The following is a 14,232-nucleotide window of genomic DNA, read 5'->3' as shown; positions in this document are numbered from 1 at the left end:
AAATGCACCTGGTCAGAAGTGCTAAGACATATGTAAAATAAATCATTACAAAAATAAAAAATAAAAGTTAAACAAAATATTGTTATTATGTACATCAAATGATTGTGTTTGGTTAGGTGAGTACGAAACTGAAATCTGATTTTGTCAAGGCAATGTATTTTAAAACTGTTGATGGATTTTTATAAATCTTTCAGTTAGTTAACATTATTCGAAACATCCTCTTCTAGGAGAAACTATTTAATTGAATCTATAGTTACGATGTCCAGCTCTGGATGAGATAATTCAGTTGCTTCTAAATGATTTTTCAGAAGGTGTCAAAAAATAAGTTCAGCAGTGCTCTCATGTCAGGGTTCATGAAATTAGCTCATGAAAGGTAGGCCCCACAATACCAGTTATGTCACAGGTAATGGCAAGTGGTTCTGACTTTCAGTAGAATGGTAATGTTAGACATAAATTCTAAAAACGGAACCAAAACCAGAAACTTGAATCACGCAATGAGAGCTGACAGTAAATGTAAGTACAATGATTTATATGAAAAAAAGACGGATAGTTTCGAGCAATTTCTTGTTGTACCCGAGAATGGGGTAAAAGTTTTTGATTTTACTTTTTTTTTAAATTTATAACATTATATCAGATAAGCGTGCAACACCTAGTTTGACAACTTAATAACATTGTGTAAAAGCGTGATTGTTGTCGTTCAATTATTATTAGAGGAGTAATAAACTATTTTCTGAAAAATAATTTCACGTGCTCTTACTTCATGCTGTAGGGTAAGAGCATGTAGGCCTGGGGCAAGAGTACGCCGTGCATATTGAAGAAAATGAAAAGGAAATACATAGAAAAACAAATTAGGGATTCTTTATTTTACAACGAATTCAAAAAGTAAATATCGTAACGATCTGAGAGTATATCGAAAAAAGATTGTTGTGGGAAACTCTGTGCTGTACTATGGCTTGTTCTTCCTGTAGTAAAAAAGTTTGTCAGTAGGCCGAGTTGCTCACTAGCTTTGATGGTTTTAAGACGTTCTCTTAAGGCAGCCTCTGGAAACCAGATAGCTTTGAATGTTTGCCATGTTGAGATCCCATTTTCGGTAAGCACAAGATCTTGATAGTAGAGCGGCTATTTTAGGCTGCCGAGTTGATGTTCTTCATCGCTTTCTGAGGAAAAATGGCACTACGCGAGACGCAACTATATTCGAAGTGTGTTTGAAAAAAACACTAACCAACGAAAAAAAAGGTACAGAAAATAAACACTAGTTCGTGTTCTCTAAGGTGAGCGATGGGCATCTACTGTAAATAAACGCCAATAAAAGGGCTTCAGTACGCTAGAAGGGACTTTACAAGTCAAAGTACAGGTTACGGGGTAAAGTTCACAAATATTGTCTTGATGGAGTAAAAGTATGCAATGTGAACTTCTACCCTATCAGACCTTTTTCAGCAATTTACAGATAACACATACAACTCAAGACATGGAGATAGATTAGGGTGTTGGAAACTTGTAGCCGTCAGCTCTGGTACAGAATTTATCCAATTTTTTGACGGATTTACGGTCGCCTGACACTCAGTCGAAAATATACGATTTTAGATCGATAATGTACAAAAGTGATTTACCACGTTTTATCCAGCTGCAAGTGCCCTACTGCCACGAGGTCCCAGTACAGAACTGAGATGACGACGACGTATGCGGTGCCTGGTGAGGGCTTGGTGAAATCTTGCTTAAAGGACCAGAAAGCTTGTGTGTAGTTTGCCCCACACATACTTTTACGCCACCCCCTCCCCTGACTCCCAGCAGGAATCACCTTTTATTACGAGAAAACTTAGATTACGTTTCGATGTGAAGGAATCGATTTCATGTAGATCGAATGCTTGAAGTCGACCGTAGAGGAGATACATTGATTCTCGGTTTCGCATTTGTGTTTCCTTTGACAGAATTTCATCGGATGAACTTGACATAACACCAAGTCCACGTAAGGCCCAGGCGACATAAAAGACCTCTTGGGACGAAAAGCAGAGAGGGAAGTCAGAAGAGCTGAGCTGTAATATTTGTATACGCTGTGTATCGTAATTAATAGCAAATACTAACACGAGGGGAAAGATTACGATGACAGAAGCAAAAACTTTCCAGTAAATACAGCTCCAAAAAACGACCCATTTGCAAATTGTTGTAACGAGCCACCATTGACTTCTTCAAAGTGGTTTGGGCAGATGCAGCTCGTCGTAATGCGAACCGCTTATCCCGTTTCATAATTGTTGCCCATTTCTGTATTAGCTCCTGTCACATCGTTTCGACCAATTGAACACTAAACGCACTTTAGGCATATTTAATATATATTTCTCTAGCGAAATCGCAAAGAAAAATTAAACTATTCACCAAATAAAGCAGTTGACTCTCCATACAGGTAAACGATTTACTGGTTGCTCTCAATGTTCTGACCATCATCAATATGGCGACTGAGTTGACGGTGGAGCGCTGTAACTGGTGTGTTAGACACTCTACGAAATTTTGGCCGGCCGAAGTGGCCGCGTGGTTAAAGGCGCTGCAGTCTGGAACCGCGAGACCGCTACGGTCGCAGGTTCGAATCCTGCTTCGGGCATGGATGTTTGTGATGTCCTTAGGTTAGTTAGGTTTAACTAGTTCTAAGTTCTAGGGGACTAATGACCTCAGCAGTTGAGTCCCATAGTGCTCAGAGCCATTTGAACCATCTACGAAATTTAAACTTGCTGATTCGAGTTATCCAGCGCATTGTGTGGTCGTGGACTAAATTTGACGGATCGGTGCTGCCACCTGTTGCAGGCGACGGCAGTTGTGTTCGTGACGGTGCTGCTGATGGTGGGACGCTGCACAGCTGTCGATCCTGAGGCCGCTGATAACGCCGTGGAGGACCCTGGGGCTGCGGTGGGGGCGGCGGGGGAGGAACTGGTCAAGGAGAGTCGACTGGGGGCCAAGGCCTCCCCGCGCAGCCGCTTCCCCGCCGCCATGATCGGCTACAACCGCTACTACCCGGAGTACAGCCCCGATTTTTACTACCCTCCGGGCTACCCGAGATATTACCCTTCCTATCCCAACAATTACTATCCCACCTACCCCACAGTTAACTACCCTCCTGTGAACTATCCCACAAATAACTATTACCCGACGGGCTACCCTCCCTACTATCCCTACGACTACGTCCCCTACGGTTCAGGTGTCAACGAATATTCTGCTAGACACGAAAGGGCCTGAGTTACTTTTGAACGCGAAATATCCACTTGCAGTGTCTGACAATAAAATTTTATTACCATAGTTTAGCTAATTAGGTCCACTTCCAAAGTATTTTCACCAACTGAAATAATATTATTTTCTTATTATCTCGTTTGTTTATTACTAACTTATGTCTTTCCAAGGCCCTATTGTCACATCTTAATGGCCACTTGTAGCACATACTGATAAGCCTAATTTATTGTTTACTACTTTTTACTGCAATTATACAAAGATTATTCTCCCTACCACGGTGACTGCATTCCGATCCTCTGGTGACTGGTTGTTACCTGTCTTTTGAAGCTCAGACATGACATTCTGTAATACATCTGCACATTATGCACTAGATTCCTTAATCATCCCCGTGATGTTATCGTGCAATCATCTTGTCGCGCTTATTTTTCACTCTGTCCCTAAATTTCTTCTATTCTGATAAGTTGCTCAACAACCATATGAATAGGCGCCTAGCTCATTAGCGAATCTGGCTCATCAGTGAATCTGTTTCGAGATACGTGAATGTTCCGATAGCAATCACACTGGACATTTCACATTCTTTCATAATCTTTCTTGATGGAATTATGTTTTGTAAATACTACATACTAAAAAACCCCTTAAAATGAATAGTAGTTCGTAATACAAGGATGCACGCTGAAAATACCTTACCGGAGCGCATATTTAACATAAACATTCGAACAGAGGAGAGAAATATTCTTCAGAATGTGGGTATATTGTTTCCCACATGATAAAAACAGATTATTGATGAGTTTGAGAACTCAGTCGTAGCTCATATCTGTGGCTCTCCAACAAAAAGTATAACGAACAGTTTTCTGAAGTCAAGTCGTCTTGTACAATGAAGAGTAATTGTATTCCTTGGTATGTTTCGATCGCTACCAGAATGTCGGAATGAAACTGCCTAATTTGCGGTAGAGCTGATTTGTTTACAGGTAGTGTAATTTTTCACGTATCACCGGAAACTGTATCTGTAAGGCGTCAAGTTGCAACAATAGACAGTAACGTCCTCTCTAAGAATTTCACAACCTGAATAATACATGACGTTTTCTTGAATAACTCTGTAACAAGTTATTTCTTTGTGCTGATGTATCTCACCAAGCTAAAATATTTTTACCGCTTCGTAGATATAAATTCTGCACAAACTATGTAAACCTTTTTTTGTATTTTAAAAATAAAGAGTAATTTTTAAGTAAAGAAAAGGATGTGGTTTATTTTTCGAGTGTCTAGAAGCTACAGTCTTGGCAATGCATTTCCCTTCGGTAACTCTTGTGTTGTCACAAAAATTATCTGACAGTCATGATGTCACCTCGCTATACACATTGGCAGCGGTGTTAGGGGCTTAAAGTCTTCTTTTTTCTTCTTATTCACATCTCTTCGCCATTCACCGAGTATTCGTGAAGGCTTCTGTGACAAGTAGCATAGATAAACTGAGGAAAACACACACGCACACACACACATGCAGTCATACACACACACGCGCGCACACACACATATACGCACACACACACACACACACACACACACACACACACACACGCACGCACGCACACATACACACACACACACACACATACACACACACACGCACACATACTTACATACAGGATGAACGTTACTAAAACCGACAAACTGCAGTGACGGATTCCTGACTGGAAATGGAGGCACAAATGTCTTACAAACATGTGTCCGGGAATGTATCATTGCCACGGTAGATGGCGCTGACGAACGACAGCTCCCCTGACCGTGCGCCATGTCTTCCTTGCGTGTTGCAGGCTGTGTGACTGATGCAGCGTACAGTGAGCAGCAGGATGGTCCGATATTCACGTCGGGAACGAGCAAAGATAGTGTTTGTGTAAGGGCAAACAGATGGAAACGGTCGATAGGCACCAAGGCCATACCAAAACAAGTACCCTCATTGACACCAACCACATAACACAACATTTCAATCCTTTTTGGGCGTTTGTGTGATCATGGGTCCTTTCAGACAGACGAACTTACGGGGAGGTGGCGGACTGTGCTTACATCAGATTCGAAAGCACCGGTTTCTACAGACAAACTCTAGTACAAGCTCCAGGCAAGTGGCCCACCAACATGGTGTGAACAAAAGTACGATTATGTGTATCCTCCATGACAACCATTTGAAACTTCCCCTTTGAACGTACAGAAAGGCTGTGCTGGTAAACTTTTACGTTATTTGATACAGAAACAGCTGAGCAAAACTGAACGTACTCAGACAGCATTCTCTTTACTTATTCTGATCATTTCTAAACTGGCACATAACATTTTAGCGCAACGCAATCTGACTTTTAATAATCCCTATAATAGAATAGCCCTGACTAACAATAACCTATACCCTTCATGAATCACTTACGTCACAAAAATCTTCGTTACTCGAGCTACTGCAATACACTGAGCACCAGTACTGCCAGCTAAATAAAAGATTCTAACTACTGAAGGCACTAACTACTGATAGGCATATAGTTAGCAAATGAAAGATTTTGATAGAGAACAAACAATGTATTTACCTTAATAGTGTTCAAAAGACATAATATATATATTTTCTTGACACCTATTTTGATAAATTTCCTTTTTCTGACGGGCACACGTCCAGATCGTCCGCTCATATTAACATCTCAAAACTCTGGCATCTCTCTCCCCACATCCACCACTGCTGGCGGCTCACCTCAAACTGCCCAACGCTACAGGCTTTTCACATGCAACTGCCCAACACTACAGAAGCGAATAATCCAACAATGAGTCCAATCAGCCACAGACTGCACACAGCGCAGTCAGCGATTTTAACTCTAGGACGCCTAAGCGGGGGTGGGGGGTGGGGGATTCGTTGAACCCACAATTTTTTATGTTCCCTGCTTTTGCCCAAGTAACTTTCATACTACATATTCCCTTTGAGTTATTGTTTGTTGGCTATTTTATGAAACGTTAGTGTCAATATATTTTATAGAAAATTCCTGCTTTGAAAGAAAAAATAAATAAACTTATTATGGATCAAACAACCCCCCCCCCCCCCCCTTAGGCTTCCATGCTATAGAAGATTTCCCTCAGTAGGATTTCGTATATCTCATCTCTACAACAATACAAGTTAGTTTCTTGTTGATTGGTATTCATGATATTCACAACAATCGGTTTACTTTCAGAGGAAGTGATTGTTGATGTCAGTCAGCTGTCATTTATCTTGTAAACTTGCAGTGAGTTAGTGCAGTTCTCTACTGTTCACACCCAGACTTAGAAATGACTAAAAGAATACGTGACTCGTCTTTAGAAAGAGTTCTGAATGAAATTTTAGATGAAGATTCTGACTCGGGGAGTGAAAGTGAATATGAGCATGGTGTTATGGAGTATGATTCAAATCGGGAAAGTGAAGTGGATGTTAGAGAAGATGAAGATAGCGCAACTTCAGGCAGTGACCAACAGGATGTTATTGTGGCCAAGTCTGGAAGAAGGTACATAACCACACAGCCTAGAATTCCTCGGAGTTCTGTTGTTAATATAGTAAGAGAGCAGGCAGGAGCAACTCCAGCTGGTGTTTGCCATTCACCTGGAGAACCCTTAAAGTTACTTCTTACGCCTGACATCGTGAATGTTATAGTAAAACATTCAAATGAAGAGGCAGTTAGGCGAAATGTTACTTTGACTAATGAGAAAGAATTGTATGTCTTTATAGGAATCCTGATTCTTATGGGGGCAAATAAGGACAATTCTGTTAGTGTACACGATCTTTGGTCAGACCTAATGGGTCGGCCAGTTTACAAGGGTATTATGGCAAGAAAACGTTTCAAGGAACTTATTTCAATCATAAGGTTTGATGACAAAAGTACCTGCCAGCTAAGAAGGGAAGCAGACAAGTTCACAGCAATCCGTGATGTTTTCAACAAAGTGAATGATAGGTTTCCACTACTGAATAAACCAGGGGTCCACCTCACCACTGATGAGATGCTCAGCTAGTTTAGAAGGCGCTGCCCCTTCAATGTATGTGTGAAGGATAAAGCGGGAAAGTAAGACATCCTTATACTCATGATGTCCAATGCAGTTGACAGATACGTCTTGAATATGGAACCCTATGCAGGTAATGTTCAGAATTTGTCGAAAGAACAACGGGGTTCAGCAGCTGTCGTCAAACGTCTGATAGCACTTGTGAATAATTCTGGTCGAAATATTACTACAGACCGATACTACACATCGATGGATTTGGCGGGAGAGTTATACGAAGACTACAATGTTACTACAGTAGGAGCTCTCCAGTCAAACAGGAAGCATATTCCAGGCCTAGTGAAGAACACGTCAAATCGAGAGCTGTATTCATCACTGTTCTTGTTCACAGACCCATCAACAGGTAGGCCTCCAGTAAATTTGGTGTCCTATATAGCAAAAACGAAACCAAGTAAAAACTTACTGATGTTGTCAACAATGCACCAAGATAAAGGCACTGTTGGAGGAGAGAAGAATAAAACCGAGACAAATGCATATTATAATTCCACTAAAGGTGAAATTGATACCATTGATCAAATGGCGCGTATGTACACCTGCAAGACGGGAACAAAGAGATGGCCTCATCTGTACTTACTCTCTCATCGAAATTTGTACTATCAATGCAACCACCATATTCATCCAGCAACATCCAAGATGGAATGAAAAGAAACACAACAATCGGAAACTTTATCTTCTGCAAGCTGGGATGGAACTAGTGAAATTGGAGGTAGAAGAAAGAAGTGCCAATGTAAGAGGGTTAGCTAACCAAATTGTTCAATCAATGGAGACTATTCTACAAAAGAAAATCAAAGAAATGACAACAGGAGCACGTCAGGCTCCTGCAGGGAAAGGTTGGTGCCATATTTGTGTAAGAGAAGCTAAAACAAAGAAGCAGAAGCGCAACAATCTAAGTAAACCAAAACAGTATTGTGGACAGTGTCATACACATGTGTGTAACACACGTTCAGAAAAAATTGTGAAGTGTTTCTCTTGCCTTGACGTTGAGGACTCAGAGTAGTCTATTGTATATGAACAGATCTGTATTTTGTATTGTAATATGTCAATTTTTTATTCACTCAATCCAATATTTATAACAATTAACGACATTTATAAACCGATGCCTTAGTTAAAGTACATAAACCATTTTGAAAATTGTAATTTTTCGTCAGTAAACTTATTTAAAACCTGTGGGTTCGCCAACACGCCCCCCCCCCCCCCCCCCCCCCACCATAGGCGTCCAAGTTAGAAAAAAAGGCTTGGGCGTCCTAGGGTTAATACAGAGCGCTACGTGGCTTCACCAACATAAAAACCTAAACAGCCTATTTACACATTACTAGCCCAATCAGCTGCAATGAGTGAAAGGATTATCAGCAGCAGATTTCTCTCTACGAGAAGGATTCTGTCGATTGTCCTTGCACCAGACCATCACAGTTATAGAATTTATACCATCAGTTCTCTTTACCAACTTGTGAACACGTGCATTGCACCCCATGGAGGCCACTTTCAGCATCTGTTGTGACACGGATGCTATGCCGTACTGTTTTGCGCGGCGCTTTGTTGGCGTTGCACGCACAACAACCATTTCCGGACACAGATAATGCACGGACTATCTCGTCACGCCTTTCGGCCGACCCATGTTCCCCGCCGACCTATCCACAGTGCCTGTCCATGTCATCCTTACTTGCTACTTTTAGAGTCTCACAGGAGGTCGAACGTAATTATGCATCCGCACTAAAGACGGTGGATTTATTTCCCATCGAGGCGAGTCAGTTACGTGAGTACATGGTCTCTGTTCTTTGCGACATCTCAAAGAAGCGAGCGTGAAGGACATGGACGGATACTGCAGATAGGTGGCGCTAAGTGGGAAAGTGGACTAGTCGAGAGGTGTGCCGACCTAGTCCGTGCATTTGTGGTAAACACTGTGTCCGGGTGGCGTAGTGGCTAACGCAACTGCATAGTACGCAAGAGACTCCAGGTTAGAATTCCAGTCCAGCACTCATTTTCGCTCGTTGCGACCGCTTCCAGATAAAGTCCCGATGCAGCTGACCTCGACAGTTCCTTCCCTTCCATTCCTTTGTCCCCCTCCACCTTTAGTTTACGTAATGTGCATCACAGCTCCGAATTCGGTGCGGTGTCCGTTCTTTCGTACATGAGCAAAAGAAGAGACACGGCGCATTCATATAATATCCTGCTAGTTAAAGTACAAATTAAGGTACTGACAGCCCAAAACTGAAATGATCCCTAAACGCGACAAGCTATTTTCTGCCACGTCGGAGCACGCGAATTCATAGCCAGATATTACCTCATCTATATGATCCAAGCTGCAGCAATAACATTCGGAAGTCAGACCACCACACCAGCACGGCCAAGTCAACACATCCGATTCAACCAACACTTGAAAGCGTAGTTCCCACCAGTGCGGACTGACTACTCGACAACAATACAAACTTTGAAATCTAGAGAGTCGCCTTTGCACATGTACTCAGAAAATGTGCTTTCTGTGGCAAATATCACAAACAAAACTACCGCTTCTCATAATTTCGAAATCTTACACAACCGCAAGTGAATAGTTGAACAGGCCTAATGGCAGGAAATGGTCGCTTAAAATGGTGTAAATGTAGTTAGCATCCAATAAAAAAGTAAGAATTTGTCAAGATGTTCAAGTGAAATGTGCTATGTCCATGGAAGCTAGACACTAGTGATGACAGACAGCGGCAAAAAGGGATCGAAATGTGGCACTGGATAAGGCTAATGAGGACCAGCAGAACAGAAAGATAATCAAATGAAGATGTTTGACAGAGATCAAGGAGCAGAGAAATGCCGAAGCAACTATCAAACAAAGGCAAATAAAACTATTTGGACATTAACTTCGGCACAGTAAGTTTATAGCAGCCGTATTCGAAGGAGAAATTTTTGGTAAGAAATGTAAGGGGAGGCCAAGAAAGTAAATAGTTGATCTATTTAAAATAACAAATTGGGCAAAATTGGTAAGGAATGAAGAGGACAGCACAAAATACGGTTACTCTGTTGTCCATCATATAATATGTGCGAAAATCGCAGATGCCTCTGTAAGTGATGAACTGCAGCGATTACTCTAGGCAACCTAAGACTGCGCGATGCAGTTTGGATCCCAATTAAATATCACAGAAACTTACTTGGGACAGAAACTTCCTGGCAGATTAATCTGCCAGGAAGTTTCATATCAGCGCACACTCCGCTGCAGAGTGAAAATCTCATTCTGGAATTACTTGGGACAGTTTCCACAGCTGCAATGCTGCATATCAACAGCCGAAATCTGCAGAAGGTAGAGACATTCTGATACTTCGGGTTGCAATACGAAGTGACTACAGCGTCAGTAGTAACGAAAGAACTAGAGTAGTAGCAGAATGGTTGCGATGACGCAGACTCAGCTTTGTGTTGTCTGACACACAAATTATATATACGCGACCTTTACATAATACGGCACCCGGCGAACAAAAGTAACCACTCAGCAAAATGTCTTTCTCTGCAAGATCGTATCCTCTCTTCCATAATAAATATTCCTCTGCTTGATCATCTTACCAACTACAATATTTAACAGTGATTCTGTATACCATCCATTGAACTGATATACGCCCTGGGTTCTTCTCGTATCTTCGGAATATTTGCCTATTTTCCGCTACATATAACAACATGTTCCAAACGACAAAAAAGCGTTATCGCGAAACAAATTGTAGACGGCTAGCCCAATCGTGGCATGATCGCTTTTCGGACAGGCGAGATAAAAGATCACTTAGTTGTGAGCGTGGAGTGACTATCACTGATGTTCACTCCAAAGATGTTCACTACAAGTCACCGCGTGAGACCGACAGAACCCCGCTGTCTCGGTCTTGGTGGACTGTAGGAGCTTAGAACACCATGGAAATCTATTAAGTGTTAATGGGGGGATAAGAATCACAGGACAGTTGTGCCAAGAGTGCAACGGGTGCAGCACATATGCGAAACGCGACGTACAAGCCGCCATTCGCACCACGGTAAATGATTTACCGGTTACCGCTGTTTTGAATACTTGCGTACATCTGAGTGCCGTATCGACCTGATTATTTTGTAGGATTAGTCAGCAGGAACAAGTTCCAAAGCTTAGAGTAAGTCGACGCAAAATTCTTGGAGCCTTAAGCCCAAGATCTTAGCCCATCAAGCTCGAGGCATTGCTGCAGGTCAAGTTAGGGGAAGTGCAGTCTGCACACTCGTTCCTCGTCGTGGACGGTTTAACTATCGAATGCACAGTAGACACTGATTTTTTTGGCCGCTAGAGCAATAATAGACTTCTCCGTTGCAATCAGAATGTAAGATTAGGTTGTGATGACGTTAACTTGCACCTGACAAATGCTGCCAAGGAGTACGAATTAGATTTCTTGGGAAGCTCATCGAGCCTGGCCTGCCCTGCAATTACAAAATGACAATCAATGTGCCCTTGCATGAAAACTCATATGCAGAAAAATGTAAGAGATTATCTTCATGCTAGCGAACAAGCTGACAGAACAAATAATGACTATTGATGTTATAGTCTCTGATGAGACTGAGAATTATCTGAGGCCATGAATACATATTAGATGATCATCCACGTAAAATGTACTGCCACAACTCCACAACTCGAACCGTGTCCCCTGGGCCAAGCGACCGGCAGTCTGTAAAGAAATACGGAAAATGCTTGACTAGAGAATAACTGCATCCTCAAACAGTCCTTACAGCAATACATTAGTAGCTATCATGAAACCAGGAGGAAAACTGCAGATAATATTCTATGACAGGGACATAAATAGAGTACTAGTCCCGGTCAGAACCCTGATAGGGAAACATAGAAGAGAAAATCCAGCGCTTTCATAGGGTCAAGCGAGCAAGTATATTGCATTTATATTTGTGGGTCAGCTATAAGGTCACAGTGTTACCCTTCGGCCTTAACGTGAGCTCTGGAATGTTCGTTTCTGCCCAGGATGTGGTACTACGACCGGAATTACTACACTGAATGATTCTGTTTGTGTATGGTTTGTTGATCGCCACCTCGTACAGCAAGTGCTGCAGATGTTTAAAGATGCTGGGGTAACTGATAGCCTACAAAAATCCAAGTTTGGATGAAGAAGCCTCGAGTTTCTTTGCCATATAATCACACGAGATGGGATCAAACCGGACACATCTTGGCTAACCTACTGCCTCTGGCTCTCGGCATAGGCAACGAAACTTTGACAATATTCCACGTTTCCAACTCTTTACTATTCTGCGACACTACAGTACATTAGTTATGTTTGTCGACATATGCCTCTAATTTTGATATGGGGGTGGTTCTTTTCCAGGTGTACAACACAGATAGTGAACCCGTGCGTTACATGGGGTTTGCAAGCAGGTACTTACGAGTTGTGAGAGGTCGTACATGACCACAGAGCTTGAGACTCTGGCTGTGGTATGGGCGTTTAAATGTTTCCATTATTATTTGTATGGCTACCACACGAAAGCTTATTCTGACCACCAGGCACTCAGTTTCCTGCAAAGTTACAAGCTGTTGAACACAAGACTTGCAAGATGGTCCTTGTCCTTGCAAGAGCACAGTTTTCTGGATAACCATGTCAGGGACCAAGACAATATTGTGGTTGGCGCCTTGTCTCGGTTACCTGAGGGTTTCGATGGTATACCTGGTCAACGATCAGGGATGCGATATTAACATTTATCTAATTACATGTGAAGTTAATAGGATACATTCCTTATCTGTGCAGAAAAAATTCAGGATGCAGAGGCAAACTAGTTACAGATTGAGCACCTTTTGCAGGATAACCCACCTGCGGAGCTCTGCAAGCATCAACGATTTCTCAATAGAGTGCTATTTTACCAATGGCATCTCAGGCAGGATGGCTTATGCACATATCTGACGAAACAGCTGAGAAACTCATTTGGTATACCATCATGCCTGGGGCCACCGTGGCGCAGTAAAGTGTGCTTGCAAAATCGACAAGTCTTGTTACTTTAATAATGTGAGACAAAGTACAGCAAGTGACACACGCATGTCTGCCTTGTCGGAAAGCAAAACCCTTGAACCCATGTAGGAAAGGAGAACTCTACCTGATCTTAGCTACTAACCTGTGGTAAGTCGTTGCAACTGGTGTAGCAGGACGCCTACCAAACAGATGAATAGGGGCAAAGTGTGTGATATTATATTATACTTTTTCGAAATATTTGCAGACGTACGCTATGCGAACCACAACTAAGAGAGCTGATTACAAAAGAATCTATTATGATTAAATTCTCAGATTCAGCAAGAGAAAGAAATTTTTTGCTATGACAATAAATCAAAGATACACCTGTCAGATTGGTGACGAAGTTTTAATCCGCTGTCGTCACTGTAACGAGAAATGGCAGCTGTTATATTCTGGCCTTTATCGCCAGAATACCTTACCCTGGCTGCTGTTTACTAATCTACCTCAATTCGGAAGGGCTAATGGGCTATATTCTTCCAAGATCTGAATCCCTTCCACAAACAACGTACGGATTGACAGACAGAGACTATATGTAAATGTTACCTAAAAGCGGTATATAGTTAGTAATATTACATTCTTTGTTTTAACATATGTAAGCACAATTATAATTATAGAATATATGAAAAGGTTTTCTTCAACATGTACATTATTTTGTGTAATATACTTTCCTGCTTTTCACTATTCACGGAATTTCAGTTGAGTGATTCTATTTGAAATATTACGTATGATATGCATAGTATTCACTCATTTTACTTTGACAAAAAGGTGTCGATCAATAGGGAATATTGCTTCTTGTAGGATACTGATCCAATGAGATCTGTATGCGTGGACACTCACCTGTTTCCGAATACCACGAACCCTTTTTAACGCCTCGATAAGCATTTCTTTTGACAGGTGCTATTAGAGCTGTGCAGCGATCTGACGTGTTGAAGAGGAGAAGGTATCATGTTCTGTTTTCGACTGAGTTCACCTGTGTTTTGACTGCGATTGT

At 41.8% G+C, this 14,232-nt stretch overlaps 1 protein-coding gene across 3 annotated transcripts in view; it reads left to right on the top strand.

Moving 5' to 3' along the window:
- LOC124612540 (adhesive plaque matrix protein-like) overlaps positions 1–4,448 on the top strand; it is a 30,886-nt gene extending 26,438 nt beyond the window's left edge. For 2 of the 3 annotated variants that reach the window (XM_047140809.1, XM_047140808.1), the window contains one exon: positions 2,794–4,448. In XM_047140809.1, coding sequence (XP_046996765.1) covers positions 2,794–3,222 — 429 coding nt within the window. In that variant the 3' untranslated portion in view covers positions 3,223–4,448. Of the gene's footprint in view, positions 1–2,788 lie in introns of all 3 variants that reach the window. The other variant, XM_047140810.1, reaches the window with a different exon arrangement.
- Positions 4,449–14,232: the final 9,784 nt, after the last annotated feature.

The sequence above is a fragment of the Schistocerca americana genome, chromosome 4, assembly GCF_021461395.2.
Source record: "Schistocerca americana isolate TAMUIC-IGC-003095 chromosome 4, iqSchAmer2.1, whole genome shotgun sequence".
NCBI lineage: Eukaryota > Metazoa > Arthropoda > Insecta > Orthoptera > Acrididae > Schistocerca > Schistocerca americana.
The sequence above is the reverse complement of the archived record's forward strand: the minus strand, read 5'-3'. Positions and strand labels throughout refer to the sequence as shown.